This window comes from Engraulis encrasicolus, chromosome 17, assembly GCF_034702125.1.
Source record: "Engraulis encrasicolus isolate BLACKSEA-1 chromosome 17, IST_EnEncr_1.0, whole genome shotgun sequence".
Lineage (NCBI taxonomy): Eukaryota > Metazoa > Chordata > Actinopteri > Clupeiformes > Engraulidae > Engraulis > Engraulis encrasicolus.
In genome coordinates this window covers 26,816,225-26,833,724 of record NC_085873.1, presented here as the reverse complement: position 1 = coordinate 26,833,724, position 17,500 = coordinate 26,816,225, and the positions used below count along the sequence as shown (strand labels likewise).

Sequence of the window (17,500 nt, the reverse complement as noted above, 5' to 3'; positions counted from 1 at the left end):
ATGTGAAGTCATCCTCGAAACAAACCCACACCGCATACCACACCAACACCACACTCCACTGCACACCGCACCGCACCACACTGCACACCACACCACACTCTCCACTGCACCATGCCATGAATGTGATTGCATATGCGCCTCCATGTTAGGCAAAATGGAGGGCCAATTTGCCGGGAATGAGGGGAGGCATTTGATAAGACAGCTGATTCATTTCACGTCTGTGTGTGTGTGTGTGTGTGTGTGTGTGTGTGTGTGTGTGTGTGTGTGTGTGTGTGTGTGTGTGTGTGTGTGTGTGTGTGTGTGTGTGAATATGAGTGCATGCTTGTGTGTGTGTGTGTCCTTATGTCTGCCTTTGCTTGTGTGTGTCTGTGTGTGTCTGTGTGTGCATGCGTGCATGCGTGCGTGCGTGCGTGTCTGTGTTTGTGTTTGTGTGATCTCTTTTTCATGTGAAGAAATGCAAGGAGGCGGAGAGGCAGCGAGGGGAGGAGGAGATCCGTCAGCGGGAGGAGCGGAGGGCCAAAGAGCTGTACATCTGCCTGAAGCAGGAGGACAAGAGGAGCGACCGCGACGATAAGGAGTGGCAGGAGCAACGTGCGTACAGGCCGGCTACCAAAATAGCAAAGAGCAGTGATACTTGGGTTCATCGTGTTTGTCACCATTGATGTTATGAGGAGGGGCAAGACACTGGCAGCCAACCACGTTAGTTATTTTTTTGACCGACAGCGGTTTCCAGCAATCAGAGGTTGAGTGGTGCGCAGTTAGTTTCTCGCAGTCAGGGCAAAAAAAAATTTAGAACCCATGTATAGCAAAGAGCAGTTTTGGGAGTAGCGCATTACAAAAGCAGTTAACAACTGTAATGCATTATTTGTTGCTGTAACGAAGTAATATCAATACACACTCCCTCATGATGTTTGCGTAGGTCAGGGGTGTCAAACATATGGGCCATGGCCCACGGGCCAGATCCAGCCCGCCAGAAGATTTTATCTGGCCCGGATGAAGAGAGAAAAAAATCATGACCGTGTAGGGGGGGGATCTAATCTCTAGCGGCTACTTACTACAGGGTGGTCGAAGGGAGATGGGATGTACTTAAACTAAACTACTATGTGCTCATAAAATATAACCATTCCATTCAGTTGAGTGGTTGCTAAAGTGAATTTCTACTTGACATTCAGCAACATTGAGGGACAGAAAATATTTGGCTTTTGGAATATGGGGGGAAGGGGGTCGTGAAAATATTCTTAGATCCAAAAGGAGGTCCCAGCAGAGCATGTTTGGGGACCACTGATATAGCCTATACAGTACACAGGCCTGCCGATAGTGCGGGACCGCCCTAGGGCCAGGGAGACAGGGAGGCCTACGGTAGAATTGGGTCCCCATTACATTGCATGTACTGAGAGGGGGCCCTTTCAGTTGACTTTGCCCTGGACCCGACCAAAGCTGTCAGAGGGCCCTACCGACAGACATACTCTGCATTTCTCAAGACTCTGGTGTGCGCACTTCCAAGTGTATCAGCCTAATTAGTCACGCCCAGTGATTTACTCTTTGGTGAACACTGCAGAGTGTCCAATCACTGGGCGTGACTGATAAAGAGCATCCAATCACTGGGCGTGACTAATTAGGCTGATACACTTGGAAGTGTGCGCACTAGAGTTTTGAGAAATGCCCAGTATGTGTGTGTGGTGTGTGTGTGTGGTGTGCGCAATGGCTTCAATAACGTCTTCTTGATATTATTTTTTTTCGCTGGTTGACCTCACAGTGAAGCGCTCAAAGGCAGCAGACGAGGAGATGAAGACGAAGGCTAGGCGTGCGAGGGACGAGTACAAGCGGCAGTCTCTGCGCGCCATCGAGAAGGGCCTGGTGGCCGGCCTCAGCGGACTCTTCCAGAAGACACATCCCAACAGCAGCACCAGCAGCAGCAGGAGGCACAGCGCCATCATCGAGCATCCATCGTCGACCAATCCCGCGGCCCGGGTGCCCAACAACAGCCAATCAGCAGTCGCCTCGGTGACAACGACAACCGCCACTACTACTACTGCTACTGCTACTGCTACGATGACCTTGACCAACAATACCAACACCAGCTCCGCAACCAACAAAACAAATGTGTCGGTTGCCACCAGTGCCCCACCCACTGCTGCCTCCACCCCCTATCGACGACACTACAGGCCGAATCGCCGCCATAGCAGCCCGGCAACACAGTCCGTCATAGATTGGTAAACAAACACAGACTCTATGACATTACATTACACTTTGCTGATCCTTACATTTGGATGCAGAGCACAGAGTATTGGTTTCAGTCTCTGGATCAAAGTGTGAGATAGATGCCTTGCTCAAAAGCACCATAAGTCACCAACCATGGATAATAAGGGATTCAAATGTTGTTCACAAGACCAACCCTCTTACCATTAGTTCACAGCTTGGCAGAATGTATATTAATTTGAATCCTATTATTTGCAGCCTGACACTACATTTGAAGATGTCCTGGCATAAGGGATGAAATGAGCCCATCTTTTGTGTTACATTACACATATCATTAACATTAGTGACTCTTTTTGTTCAGTTTTACGACTGTCATTAAGTGTGAATGACTTGCTTGCACCCCCCACCCCTGCCAAAAATATCATCTCAACAGTGGAACCCGAGGGACCACTAATTGCAAGTCTTTAACATCAACTAGGCATCATTAATGTTCATTATTTGTATCATGTGATGTGTACAGCATCTAAAATACCACCACACTATGTATATAATTGTATAAGCAACTACCGTATATTTGCACAAGGGTAAACATACAACATGCTCACTACCAATAATGGGGCAAACCTTGCCTCAGGAGGAGTTACAATCCAATAGCCTTCATTTGTTCTGGCCATTAACTAAATAAGCTGATTGTAATTAGCCAAACTATTCAGCCAAGGACAGTTCATTTGTTCAATTACCTTCCTTCACTCTGCATGCAGAATCGGGTCATCTGGAAGTTATCGCTTCTTTAAAACCAGTTTGCCCATTTCCACAAACTACCGTTCCATAAACTACCGCAAGGGCACAAAGTGCTGTGTCTGATGCACTCTCGCCAGGGCCGGATTAAGATGGACTGGGGCCCCTTGGCTATAGGTTGCTGTCGGCTCCCCCGGAAGGCAAATTTCGCGACAAATTTACATAGACAGTGTCATACTGTAATTACGAGCTAGGAATTAAGGATAACATGTCTTTGCACTGTACTCAACATGACAGATGATTTTTTTTTTCAATATCGCATCTCGTCACAATTCTATAATTCTACAATTTCCAACTTTTGGCTAGTCAAGGGGCCCCAGGCAGGTGGGGGTCCCTAGACTGCAGACATATCTAACATGTGCATTAATACGGCCCTGATTCTCGCAATACGAGGTCGCCAGACTAGCTGATAGATGCAGCAGTATGTTAATGTTTTAGCACTATGGATGCACACTATCTAAATTTACAGCAGTGTGTAAATTCATTAACACTCTGTGGATATATAAATATACAACGGCCTAAAAAATTACAGCACCGCATAAATGTGTTAACATCCAAGCCAATATATGTATTCCACACTGTTGCATTATATTAGCATGAAATTTTCACAGGACCGCCTCAGAACGGCAAGCTAGCGTGTGGAGTGCGAAGGCACCCTCACAGATCATAAAACACCACCAGTCCATAAAAGAGCGCACTAAACACAGTGACTCATCCATGGCCCTGGTTCTTGCATCCATCTTGTAGAGTCGCCGGAGCTTGGTCTGGCAAAGATTTCTGGAGCCAAGGGAAGTAGAATTCTAGGCAACCCAACAAAATCTTCGAACCCAGGTCTCTTATTTTGCTGGGTGGTTGTGGTGGAAGGCTCTTTAAATGCTACAATCAAACATCTGCTGGTAGAGTAAGATAAGTCAATCCCTGCCTACGCAATGCAAAGGAGAGGGCTCAAGCTTGGTCTCCTAAGGGGGTGTTGCCTTCTTCTTCCTTTTCTGTGGCGTTTGGTGGCGGCTTGCATGACGGCATGTGTGCTATCGCCATCTACAGTGCTAAGGGAGCACCATTTATTCGGAATCTTAAGTCTCCTAAAGGTATCCTAACCCAGTGTTTCTCAACCTTTTTTTAGGCGAGGCACCTTTTCAATTCATGAAAAATTTCAAGGCACCCCAAACCAACAAGCCGTGAAATGGCATCGCATCCGATACCACACAAGTTTAGAAAATAGAAAAGTAACACATTTGGAGACGTCACACGACTTATGTTCGAAGTTGCAGCTGACTGGGACGACCTATATTTACTTTATTTTATAACTGTGCGTAAATGGCAGATGAAAGATTCCACTGACTAACATAACCTTATCAATTTAGACAAATATGTATTATATTAGATAATTTATTTATAAGCCACGTTTCCGCGGCACCCCTAAGGGTGGCCTGCGGCACCTCAGGGTGCCCTGGCACCCCTGTTGAGAAACACTGTCCTAACCTAAGGTCTACTAAAGGGCGCTAACCTGACATCACATGGATCCCAAAAAAGTACAGGCTTGATTTATATTATTCTACTAGAACATGTTTGCTACAGTCAGTTACCATATGGTGTGATGTGCAACATTCGCCTTTCAATGGTGCTACATGTTTTCCAGACCAACAATAAGAGTTCACTTCTCCCAGCTCCCACCAGTAATCATTCCTCTATTCAACCTTTGCAGATTCTCTGTATATATAGTATATATAGTATATCTGTATAATATAGTACAACAGCATACTGATATGGTTTTATCCAATTTCTCAGTTCTAGACAGGGAACTTCTTAATTTCTAAAAGTCAGATTGCTTGCAGCTAAACTCCTATGGATAGCATGTCAATGAGAGTCTTCACAGACAGGGTGCAAACTATAATTTTAAGTACCCAGGCAGTGTGTTGGGTGGGCCCATTAGCCCAGCTCATTTCAATGTTTGTCATGCTCTCGCAGAATTTCCAGTCTGCTAATTCCGGTTAGGCTGCCAATAAATCTTTCTGCAGGGATTGTGCATTTCTTGAAACCATAGTTGCTAATTACATTAGCTACTTTGTTGCTTGCAATGCAATTTCCCATTGGCAACTACCCAAGTTGCTAACTGACTAACAACTACGCTTTGGAGAAACGCACCCCAATAACGGCGCCACCCTACGTATATCTGTGGATTATAGTAAGGTGGATACCGAATCTCTCTCCGTCACTCTCCACCCCTCTCCATATTCCCTGTGCTCCTCTTCCCAGTCCAGTGTGGATCCGGCCGGCTAGGCCCAACACCCGCGAGTCCATCCTGCGCTGGTTCAGAGAGGAGCAGAGGCCCAAGCGGGCTGGCTACGAGAGAAACAGCAGCACACTCGCACCCTGGTTTCACGGTGAGTGAGTACACCTTTATGGAAGTGTGTGTGAAGTGTTATTGAAGTGTGTGTGTGTGTGTGCGTGAGAAGTACTATATGTTGTGTCTGTGTGAGAGAGAGAGAGAGAGAGAGAGAGAGAGAGAAAGAGAGAGAGAGAGAGAGAGAGAGAGAGAGAGAGAGAGAGAGAGAAAGAGAGAGAGAGAGAGAGAGAGGAGATGAGCCAAATGTGGTCAATGAATAGCGGGTCTTAGAGACAAGAACCAAACAATTGAAAGCGATGAGTGAATCAAATTGAAAGAAAGGATGAGAGATGGAGGAGGCGAGAGAGCTTCTATTACAGACAGACAGCAAATTTGAAAAAGGCAAAGAGGACGGAGGACGGACGAAAAAAACTCAATGTGAGAAAATGGAAGTGTGCGTGCGTGCGTGCATGTGAGTGTGCAGACATAGAAATAAATAAAGAAGTAAAGAAGCAAAGACAGATTGAGTGCTCGGACGTGAAGTGAGAGAGGATGGATGTGGAGTGTTGGGGGGGAGTGGGAGGGTAGAGGAGACAGGGAAGGGTGAGCGGAGCATGCAGGATCGGCAGGGTGGATGGAGGATGGATGGGGGCAGCTCAATAATTCACAGCATGCGCCACTGCTGATTGGGGTCACGGTGAGTGACTGGAGGGGATTGAACGCTGATCAGATTAACGGGAGGGGGAGGAGAGAGCCGGTCAGGGAGCCAGCAAGGGAGCGACTGACTGACTGACAGACAGACAGACAGACGGATGTGGTGAGTGACGGTAGCCTGTGTAACCCCTGGTGAGGTGACACCAGAATTCGGTGTCCAGGCGACTGCTACTATGTGTGACTGTGACTGCCACGACACGACGTGACACGACACACTGGCCAGTGACACCTGTGGTTATCCATGTCCGTCCCTCCTCCAACCAACTCACTCGCTCGCGAACTCACTCAGTCACACAATCGTTACTTTTCTGTCCCCTACTCGTTGATGCATTAGGATACTATAGATCGCTCTTGTTTTAGCTGCAGTGACTAATAATGATGACTCAGGCAGCACTGGTGACATCAAAACCACAGTGACGGTTGGCTGTGACTACCGCACACGACTTGACAACACACTGGCCAGAAACACCTGTGTTTGTTTACGCCTGTCCGTCCATCCTTCCAACTCACTTTCTCATTCACTCACTCACTCACTCACTCACTCGGTCGCTCACTCACTCACACAATCATTATTTTTCTGTCCCCTACTTGTTGATGCATTGGGAATCTATACTGTAGATTGTTGTTGTTTTATCTCCACTGACTGGTGACACAAGTGAAACGAGTGTCTGTCCATGTGAAGATAACGGCTGTGTGTGAATGCCACAACACACTAACCGGCCTGGACCCCGTTTCTCGTAAGCATTGTTGCTAACCAGTAACTTATGTTTCCAATAATCAAATTACATCGTAACCAAGTAAATTGCTAACTTAGTTCTCGAGATGGTGTATCATGTACAAAGAAGTGCGTGGATTTCCTACCAAGAAAGTGCGGACGTGAAAATCTTGAAAGTTACTTATGGACAAAAAAATCTGGATGTATCAATAAGTGCGTAACGAGGTTACGTGCACGAGCACACGCGGGACCAAGTCTCCGCCTTGCTTGCCTGATTATCATCATGACTTTCAAAGCTCTTCGAGACTTGGTCTGACCAGGATCATAACAACTAACATTCTTAAATGGCATGGTTGACCCACCTACCTTGGTTTGCTACTGGTCGAGGGTAGAAGAGGCTGAGCCAAAGTTTAAACCAAACATTTCTTAAGGGGGATTCATACTTGGCGTGACTGGTGTAAGTCTCCTTCATACTTCACTCGCGACATCACTCGCGACCTCACTCGCGCCATCACGTGACCCAAAATGACGTCACACGCCGTGGCGCGAGCTGCCGTGTCGCGACGTCGTGCACCCCACATTTTTTGTAACATGTCGTGCGCCACTAGCGACCATGCAGGTAGGCAGACAAAGCAGGAGTTGCGAAGAGAGGCTACAACTACTGTAGGCTACTACAGAATGGATCCTGCATCATTTTGAGGATAATAAAATGTCCTAGAGAGTTATTTTATCTTCTCTCTTAAATGTTGTTCAGTGAAACAATTGTTTACTTTGTTCAGAAGCACGTTGTGTTGGCGAACTATTTATAAATTCTGCCGCCAGAACAATGCCCTCACATGGTCTTGGAATGATCTGGCAATAGGCTACAACAAAAAATATATGTTTCAATGTGGTAAGTCACAAGTCAGACGTTCAGTAGCCCTACAGCAGCCGTGTTTGGCTTTCTATTTTATACATCCATAGAACTCACGCTGCGAGTTGCGAAAGATAGGTACTGCCGTTCACAGACCTGTATTAAAATATATGTTTCAATGTGGTAAGTCACAAGTCAGACGTTCAGTAGCCCTACAGCAGCCGTGTTTGGCTTTCTATTTTATACATCCATAGAACTCACGCTGCGAGTTGCGAAAGATACTGCCGTTCACAGACCTGTATTAAAATATATGTTTCAATGTGGTAAGTCACAAGTCAGACGCTCAGTAGCCCAGCAGCCGTGTTTGCCTTTCTATTTTATACATCCATAGAACTCACGCTGCGAGTTGTGAAAGATAGGTACTGCCGTTCACAGACCTGTATTAAAATATATGTTTCAATGTGGTAAGTCACAAGTCAGACGTTCAGTAGCCCTACAGCAGCCGTGTTTGGCTTTCTATTTTATACATCCATAGAACTCACGCTGCGAGTTGCAAAAGATACTGCCGTTCACAGACCTGTATTAAAATATATGTTTCAATGTGGTAAGTCACAAGTCAGACGTTCAGTAGCCCTACAGCAGCCGTGTTTGGCTTTCTATTTTATCGACCATAGAACTCACGCTGCGAGTTGCGAAAGATACTGCCGTTCACAGACCTGTATTAAAATATATGTTTCAATGTGGTAAGTCACAAGTCAGACGTTCAGTAGCCCTACAGCAGCCGTGTTTGGCTTTCTATTTTATACATCCATAGAACTCACGCTGCGAGTTGCGAAAGATACTGCCGTTCACAGACCTGTATTAAAATATATGTTTCAATGTGGTAAGTCACAAGTCAGATGTTCAGTAGCCCTACAGCAGCCGTGTTTGGCTTTCTATTTTATACATCCATAGAACTCACGCTGCGAGTTGCGAAAGATACTGCCGTTCACAGACCTGTATTAAAATATATGTTTCAATGTGGTAAGTCACAAGTCAGACGTTCAGTAGCCCTACAGCAGCCGTGTTTGGCTTTCTATTTTATACATCCATAGAACTCACGCTGCGAGTTGCGAAAGATACTGCCGTTCACAGACCTGTATTGCCGTTTCTCTCATGAACAGCAGAGGGCACTTCCGACAATGCGAGCAAGGCGCTTCTGAAGTATGAATAGTCTGTCGCAAGTGATGACGTCATTAATGGTTCTCGCGCCACTCGCGACAAAGTGCGCACGTGAAGTATGCAGAGCCCTTTAGTCCCCAATAGAACGTCTCTGCTTAAACAACATCACTGCTTTGAACCGCCTCTACCCAGAACGGTTGGAAATGCTCAAAGTTTATTAGTTCCCGAAAAAGTGGGTGGAGTTCCCGCTGTAGCGGGATCCAGATTCTACCTGAACGAGCTCCTGGCCTTAGTGAGAGTAGCTCAGCCGAAGGCGTTGCGTTATCACTAAGGCAGAGCCTGGGTACCGTCATGCCTCCTACCTTAAATATTCTATATGAATATTCAAATTAGTATGAACAGACCCATTCATATGCATTCATTGGTTGAAAGAATGGGAAATGGAACGTGGGAAGGGGAACGCGGGAAATGCATTGTATGGTGCGAGGTGAAGGCGCTGTTTCGGAGGTAGCCAATTTAAAAGGAAAAGGGCTGCGCGCAATAGCCTAACAAAATTTCTTTGGCGTGTATAAAATCAGGCATTGGTAATACTTAATGTGAGGACTGCAGAAAAAACTATCATGTTATACTGCAGTACAATGCAGGTTTCCGCCAATTGATTTTTACAAGGCATTGCATCAAAACACATTGCGATGAGGCAGTCGCCAAGGCTGCCAAGAAATAAACGTTTATGCCGGTTATAAATATGAAAGATGACGCATGCACACATACGCCACATGTAGCATATGAATAACCTGCAGCGAATACTCAGTTAGAAATTCACCTGTTAATTGATGGACTGGTTTTACAGTGGCCTTATTAAAAGAGAAAGACAAGCATTGCGGTGAGGACCTTCCCGAACAAATGCGAGAAGACACATCGCAGATCTCGTAGTCCAGAAAATATGCAATGTTTAGTAGCTGCCAAATAGGCTACTTGAAATAAAACTGCTGATGGGCATCCAATTTCGTTGTAATTCCAGCATAGTGTCATGAGTCTGCTTCATTTTAACCAGCTCCCTCAACAATAATATGGTTGAGGTGGTTTTCTTCTTCTACTTTTTTATTTAAAATCACTCGCCTCAACATTCAGATCCACGTTTAACTGGCTGCATTTTTGCAATATTTCCGCCCACGTACAGTTGCGCTGCATGCCTCTGTGTGCCGCCCAAAGGACGAAATGCAGCAGTAAGGGCAACTTCCACGCTTACGGCAACTTCCACACCAGCCCTGAAATTCGTGTGGAGCTCCGCAGTTTTCCACGTCTAGTCTGTTTTAGTACATCTGAACGTGGCCGTGAAAAACAACCTAAGTAGTTTTTTTGTCCGTAAGTGAGCTTTGTACATGAGGCCCCTGGTTTCCGAGGGATGTTGCTACGACTGCCAAAATATGTGACACGACACTCTGGCCAGAGGCACCAGTGTTTAACTCGTCCATCATTCCATCTGTCTGCCTTTCCATCCATCCATCTATCAACTTCCCCCATCACTGAAATCACAGAATTGTTCAATTATTTTTTTTTTCCAAAAAGGCGTGTGACACTGAAATCGCTACTAACCACAGCAAAGTGGTATCAGCATTTGGCCAGTTGGCAGGTGCCAATGTCAAGCCCCTGTTGGAATTGTAAAGATCGAACTTCTCTTACCCACACAGTAGGACTCAGTATCCAAGCGACTTCACACCAACGTGACACCACCACACACTGTCTGGAGACACCACGTCCGTCCGTCTGTTTGTCTGTCCACCTACCTACTCGATCACTAACTCTCATTCAGCCACTTAATCGTTATTGCTCTAGACTAGTGTTTCCCAACCTTTTTTGTCTTGTGTACCCCCTAAGCAATTTTGTCATGATGAGTACCCCCCTCACTCTTGCTCTATATCTGTTCCTTTATCCCAATGTGAGTACAATCCATATATTTGTTATTATTACATTTTTCCAAGTACCCCCTGAGGTGTGCTCATGTAGCCCTAGTGGTACACGTACCCCTGGTTGGGAAACACTGCCCTAGACGCCTTGCCTGATTATCATAGACTTGCAATCGAGATTCGATCTAGAAGCAGCGCCGCCGAAGGTGTTGCGTCACTAGGAGGGCGCAGCCTGGCTAATAGACCCCCTACCTGTTCTTGCAATGACCCTGGCCTGTATAGATCTCTCTTCTGGTAGCTGGACTGATGAACAGCAACCCTGGTCATACCGTGGTGTGTGTGGGTAGCAGGTCTAAAACTGCCACTTGACATGACACAAAACACTGGCCAGGCAGTAGGGGCAGGGCTGTACGTTAAGCTTTTTCACTAGGAGCACAGGTGCTCCTAACTGAAAAAATGTAGGAGCACGGATAAAAATGTAGGAGCACAGATACAAATTTAGGAGCACTCTAAAAATGTCGCGACACTTGTTATTTGGGGGGGGGTATGTAAAATACTGTGCTTATTGCACCATTGCTTGTTTCTTCATCTTCATGCACAATAGCCAGGGGTTCCCAAACTTTTCCCCCCGCGCACCCCCTTTCACATTTCAATGTGGTTCACGCACCCCCTAAGCGAATGTTGCACCACCGCACATTTTGGGTAATCCTGATTTCCAATCGACCTGATGTTTTTTTCTGACATCATTCAAGCCTATGAGTTATAAATTACACTTCAGATGGATCCTTCAAGGATACAATTCATCAAACAATTAAAACTACCTGACGTTCATTAATGCTGGATAAAAAAAACACACATATCCACCATTGCTCTATTCAGCTCGCGCACCCCCTGGTGACAGGCCGCGCACCCCCAGGGGTGCATGCACCACAGTTTGGGAAACCCTGGCCTAGGCTATAGGCCTATGTCAGTGGGCTTTTTTTCCAACACTGGGGTATGGGGTCACCTGGAATTCCAATGGGCTCCCCTGAAATGTCTAGGTGTGAAAAAAAAATACCAATAAATATCACTAATTAACAATCCATAGCTATTGTAGTCTTATACTGTCAGAAATATCCACTGTTTTTTTTTTTTTTTAATAGCCAGCAAGTTTGCTCAGTCATGGTTTTGGTTGTGAAAAAAATGGGGTCCCCAAAAGTTCAGGATAAAATGGTCCCAGTGCAAAACGTGTTGGGAACCACTGCTATATGCCATAAATCACAGTTCCCATTACTATTACTATTATTAGGCCTATTATTATTATTATTGTTGTTGTTGTTATTATTAGGCTATAACTTCGTGATTAAAAGCATGTAAATCACAAGCGTACTGAACTAGATTGACTAAATCTTAAACATAGCCTACAACACGTTAATCCAACAGGCTTTATTATAGCCTAGTTTTTGTTTCCTCAAACGCATGGGTTGGAACGGTGTGAAATGAAACTGGGAGCAGCAAAATTATCTCACTGTGTTGGCTGCTCTTTTTAATAGCCTACAGCACCGGTAGCTAGGGCCTACTGGACCAACTAGACTTTAAATTTGCGCGCACTGCACACTACTTGTGAATGCTCCTCGGACTATATTTTGACTTGATTACTTTGATTGCGATTGCATTTTTTTGCGAAGTCATTGCGAAGACAGCGGTTTGGGAAACGCCAAAACAGCTCAAACAACGCCGTCTTTTAAACCACATGAGCTAGCAAACCGAGTGGCTATTTCACTATCGGATTCAAGAGGTTTCCTGTTAGCAATGCAAACTTCCGCATTTGAACGTTTTAAACAGCAGTCCATTTCAAAAAGAAGTTTTGGCACATAACATCCGACTGAGAGATGAGGCATGCGCACCTTGTAACTGTTGCCACCAGGGATCTGTGCGAAGCGATTCTGGGTTTTTTCCTGAGCTACGGGAGCAGAGATGGCTCAATCTTAGCCAACACGGAATTCAAGCAACATTGACCGTCTTTTTTGAAGTGCGTTCCCAATGGAGTTTGATGCTGTCTATCAGACAGGCTGTGGAAAAAATGAGCAGCTCTCACAATCATGTACTCGAACTCAGGAGCAAAATGCGAATGAAAGGGTTGAAATGCATACTCGTACAGGTGCGCCCGTTTTATTTTTCTTTCTCGCACAGTCAAAATTTTAGGCTCAATATGCGACCAATTGGTCTTAATGTACAGCCCTGACACGGGGTGCCAGATGGGGCTGATGATTTCCAGCCCAAAAAATGTTCAAAACCCGCCTGGAAGCACTAAATACCGCCCAATTCTATTGATTTCTACGGCCAAAAAATGGACGGGTTTTTCTCCAAAATCCTTTTTTACCCGCACACGGCCATCCTAAGCAGCCCAATTGTGCGGGAAACCGCCCAATCTGGCAACACTGCCAGGCAGTAGCACCTGTGCTTATTATGTCCACCCTTCCATTTTTCGGTAACACTTTACTTGACGCCGGCGTCAAACGTATGACATAACAGTGTCATAACAATGTCATAATAGTGTCATGAACGAGTCATAAACATAATGCCAATGTCATAAACGTTTTATGGCCATGAAAAGTTGACATTGTTAGTCCCATCTTTGACATAACCGGATTTCACTTGAGGACAAAGTCATACAATGTTTATGATATTGACATAATGTTTATGACACATTCATGACTGCATTATGTTATGACACCATTATGTCATACGTATGACGCCGGCGTCAAGTAAAGTGTTATAAATATTTCCTTCCATCTGCCGATTCACCCTCACACTCAGTCATACAATACATTTTTATTCCCCTACTTGTTCTATAGATACTATGTGGTTCTTAAAGTTGGGTCTGGGGACCCTTGGGCTTCATAGTGCATTGCCAGAGGGTGGTCCATGAACGCGATTGTTACAATGCAGCAGTACACAAATTGCTACAGCAGAAGTAACTGTTCTTACATGGGCCCCACTTTTGAGTGAAAATGACTAGTTGAAACCATTACCATGTCGGTCATTTGGGATGCGATTATAACAGGGCCCTTGCCAAGTTTGCTCTGCTCCATTAGAGGGGTCCCCGGCCTAAAAAAGTTTGAGAACCTCTACTATACGGTTCGTAGATCGATGCTGCTAACTGTACTGACTGCCTGGTGGCAACACAGGTGACACCAGAGCCCAGTTTCCAGGTGACGGGGTTGCGACGATACAAGACACACCGTCCAGTAACACCTTCTTACCACTTCCGACTGTTCATCCGTTTGTACACCTACCCACTCAATCACTGCGTCACACAATCGTTATTTTTCTCACTCCTCTTCTTCCTCTTGTGTTGGTATTCTATAGATCAACCTTGTGCTATCTGCACCTGGCTGTCTGCCTGTCTGTCTGCTTCCGTCCGGCTGTACTGATTTCCTTTACTTTCTTCCTGTTGATAAAACAAACTGCACATTCACACACTTGCTCTCTCTCTCAGCTCTCTCTCTCTCTCTCTCTCTCTCTCTCTCTCTCTCTCTCTCTCTCTCTCTCTCTCTCTCTCTCTCTCTCTCAACCATTTGCTAGCAGAGACCGACTACTCTCTGCTAACACAGACCGCCTTCCCCTCCTCTCTCTATCTGTGTCTGTCTGTCTGTATGTCTGTCTGTCTGTCTGTCTGTCTCTCTGTCTGTCTCTCTGTCATTGCTAACACGAGACTGACTTCCCTGCAGAGGGCTCGGTAATCAGCCCATCCCGGCGTGCTACTCTGCCAGAGAAGGTGGTGGCGGCGGCATCGTCTTTTGATGTGCTTCTTAAAAGAGAAAACTGCACTGTTTCTGTCAGGCAAGGAGGCGAGAAGAGAAGAGCCTTGGCAGTTTGTGTTTGAGAGGGAGAGAGAGAGAGAGAGAAAAAGACAAAGCGTAGTGCAGTGGAGAGAAACTCCTAAAGGTGCACTTGAGCTACACCGCCGCTGCCGCTTCCCCACTTTCATTCGTTTTGACTCGGAATTAGAGGCAGCGAGTAAAATTCAAATGTTTTACCAGAGCAAGGGGGGGAAAGGAATTACTAGGCACAGTCTGACAACATTTATTTAACATGCTGGCAGTTGAATCAATCTTCTCCAGAGCCTAGCCCATGAATGTGTCATCTTCTCCTAAGGGGTACAACATATGCAGTGTAAAAAAAAAACAATAAAAACAAATATTTTTTTCCCTCCATAGACTTGTCTATTTATTATTCATTGCCAAGATGTGAAGCATTACCAAGAGCAAAGGGGGATATCATTTAAAGATAAACACCCCTTCCAGTCCAGTGGCTGTTATCTCAGCGTGAAGATTTGGGCGCAATGTTGTTACAGTACATCACCCACTCTCATCTCCTCACTCACTCCTTCTCTCCTCTCCTCACTCACTCCCTCTTTCCTCTCCTCTCCCCGCCTCAAATCTCATCATCTGCCTTATACCTCATACCTCCTCCTATCATCTCTCTCTCTCTCACTCACTCACTTTCATCCTCTCTCTTCTTCTTTCCACTCCTCTCTCACTCTCTCTCCTCTCCTTCCCTCTCTCCTCTCCTCATTCACTCCCTCTCCTCTCTGCTTCAAATCTCATCATCTCTCTCGCACCTCCCCCACTTCTCACCTCCGCTCATCATCCCCTTTCCCTCTTCCCCACCTCCCCGTCTTTTCATGATCTCCTTTGCACCCCATTCCCCAATTCCCACCCGCTGTTCCTCTTCCCCATCTCCTCCTCCACCACCTTCCCTCCTCCTCTCCCCTGCCTCCCATCTCATCATCTTGACAGCTCCCCCACTTCCCACCACCACACCACCTCGTCATCTCCCTTGCATCTCCTTCCTCACTTCTCACCTGCTTCCCTGTCTTCGCCTCCCCACCTCCCCATCTCCCCCTCCACCTACTTGTCTCCACTCTGCTCCCATCTCCTCAACACCTCCTTCCCCACTACCCACCTGCTGTTCCTACTCCCCACCTCCTTTCTTCTGCCTCCCATCTTGTGTTTACACCTCCTCCTCGTCCCACCTTCTTTGGCATTTACACCTCCTCCTTCTTCACTTCCCATCTCCTCATCCACCTCATTGTCTCTGTTATGCTCCTCCCCTCATCTACTTTACACCTTCTCCACTTCCAACCACCACCTCCTCTCATCCTCTCTTGTAGACCACCTCCCCCAACTTCCACCTGCTTTTCCAACCTGCTTGCAGCATCTCCTCCTTCGCCTCCCGAACACCACCTCCTTGCCTCCACTCCAACCCTACCCTCATCCTCTCCTTCACCAGCTCATCCCGCACTTCCCACCTGCTGGCTCTTCCCCATCCCCAGCTCCCCACCACCTCACCTCCTCCACTCTACAGCTATCTTTTCTGTATTAATGCATTGTAACACCCATCAACGTAATAACTTCCTGCCAACGTAATAAAAAAATGTACAGTTCAGACGTAATAGCTTGGCCAATGTAATAATTTCCTGCCGACATAATAACTGTTACCTTATTACGGTGGCAGGAAATTATTATGTTGGCAGGACGATTGAGAAGTATTACATTTTGATACATTTGTCCCATCAGATGAGAATGTCATTGGGAACATAGAAATACTGAAATGTCCAGGCCCCTTCAATACATATAAAAGACAACTGCCCAGTGGAATCTATTAGTCAAATGATAAAATATCTACTTTAGCTGAATTAGTGTTCACATAACATTGACGGCACAAAATGTAAGACGTCTCAACCCTCCTGCCAAGGTAATAAGGTAATATTCATTATAATGGCAGAAAATTATTACGTTGTCCGGGCTATTACATCTGAACTGCCCATTTTTTAATTACATTGGCAGGGTTATTATGTTGGTGGGAAGTTATCACGTTGGCAGGGTTATTGCATTGGTGGGAAGTTATTACGTTGTTAGTATGTTATTACGTTGGTGGGTGTTACAATGCAACCTGTAGGAGGAGTGTTTAATTCAGCCCTCTGTCAACCTCTGTGTTAAATGAACACTGCAACAATACTGTACTCCTCCTCTTCGTCTCATCCTGCTCCTCTGCTCTCTCTTTCTCTCTCTCTGTCTCTCTCTCTCTCTCTCTCTCTCTCTCTCTCTCTGTCTCTCTCTCTCTCTCTCTCTCCCTATGCAGGCATCATTTCCAGGCAGGAGTCGGAGTCTCTGCTGATGAACGCGACCGAGGGCAGCTTCCTGGTGCGCGTGAGCGAGCGCATCTGGGGCTACACGCTGTCGTACCGCACAGCCACCGGCTTCAAGCACTTCCTGATCGACGCCTCGGGAGACTACTACAGCTTCCTGGGCGTGGACCAGAACAGGCACGCCACACTGGCCGATCTCATCGACTTCCACAAGGTATGGTCGCTGGTAAACACCACGTCCAAACATTAGCTGTTGTGCATGCATCACAAAAAATGACAAAAAGGCAGTACACTCGCCTCCAAAAGAGTTGTCGCCTACCCATCTGTTTGGAATAACAACTAATAACCTGACTTTCAATTAATCACTTGGCTTCAGAAGTCACTCATATGAAAGCTACAACCCTCCCGAATGAAAATGTATGTACAAAAATAAATGTCATGCACCAAAGAAAGATTGACCCTTTAATGAACACAGACAGGGCAGATTTTGACAAGACAAAAGTTTTGTCGCCTATCGAACATAATGTGAAAATGAGCAGATAAGTCACTCACTGGTCAATCCATTCAATCCATAGTGTCCTAAACTAAAATACCTACATTTTGATTGTAGCTCTGTCCAGCTTTAAAGTTTAAACAGAGAGGTATTTGAAAGATGCCCATTGATGACACCTCTGAGACTGTCTGGTTTGTT

General features: G+C 45.9%; 1 protein-coding gene across 1 annotated transcript in view; it reads left to right on the top strand.

Moving 5' to 3' along the window:
- sh2d4bb (SH2 domain containing 4Bb) overlaps positions 1-17,500 on the top strand; it is a 45,634-nt gene that overhangs the window by 24,897 nt on the left and 3,237 nt on the right. The window contains exons 6-10 of the mRNA XM_063220898.1: positions 453-591; positions 1,757-1,949; positions 2,082-2,213; positions 5,254-5,381; positions 16,803-17,023. Coding sequence (XP_063076968.1) covers positions 453-591; positions 1,757-1,949; positions 2,082-2,213; positions 5,254-5,381; positions 16,803-17,023 — 813 coding nt within the window. The remainder of the gene's footprint in view (positions 1-452; positions 592-1,756; positions 1,950-2,081; positions 2,214-5,253; positions 5,382-16,802; positions 17,024-17,500) is intronic.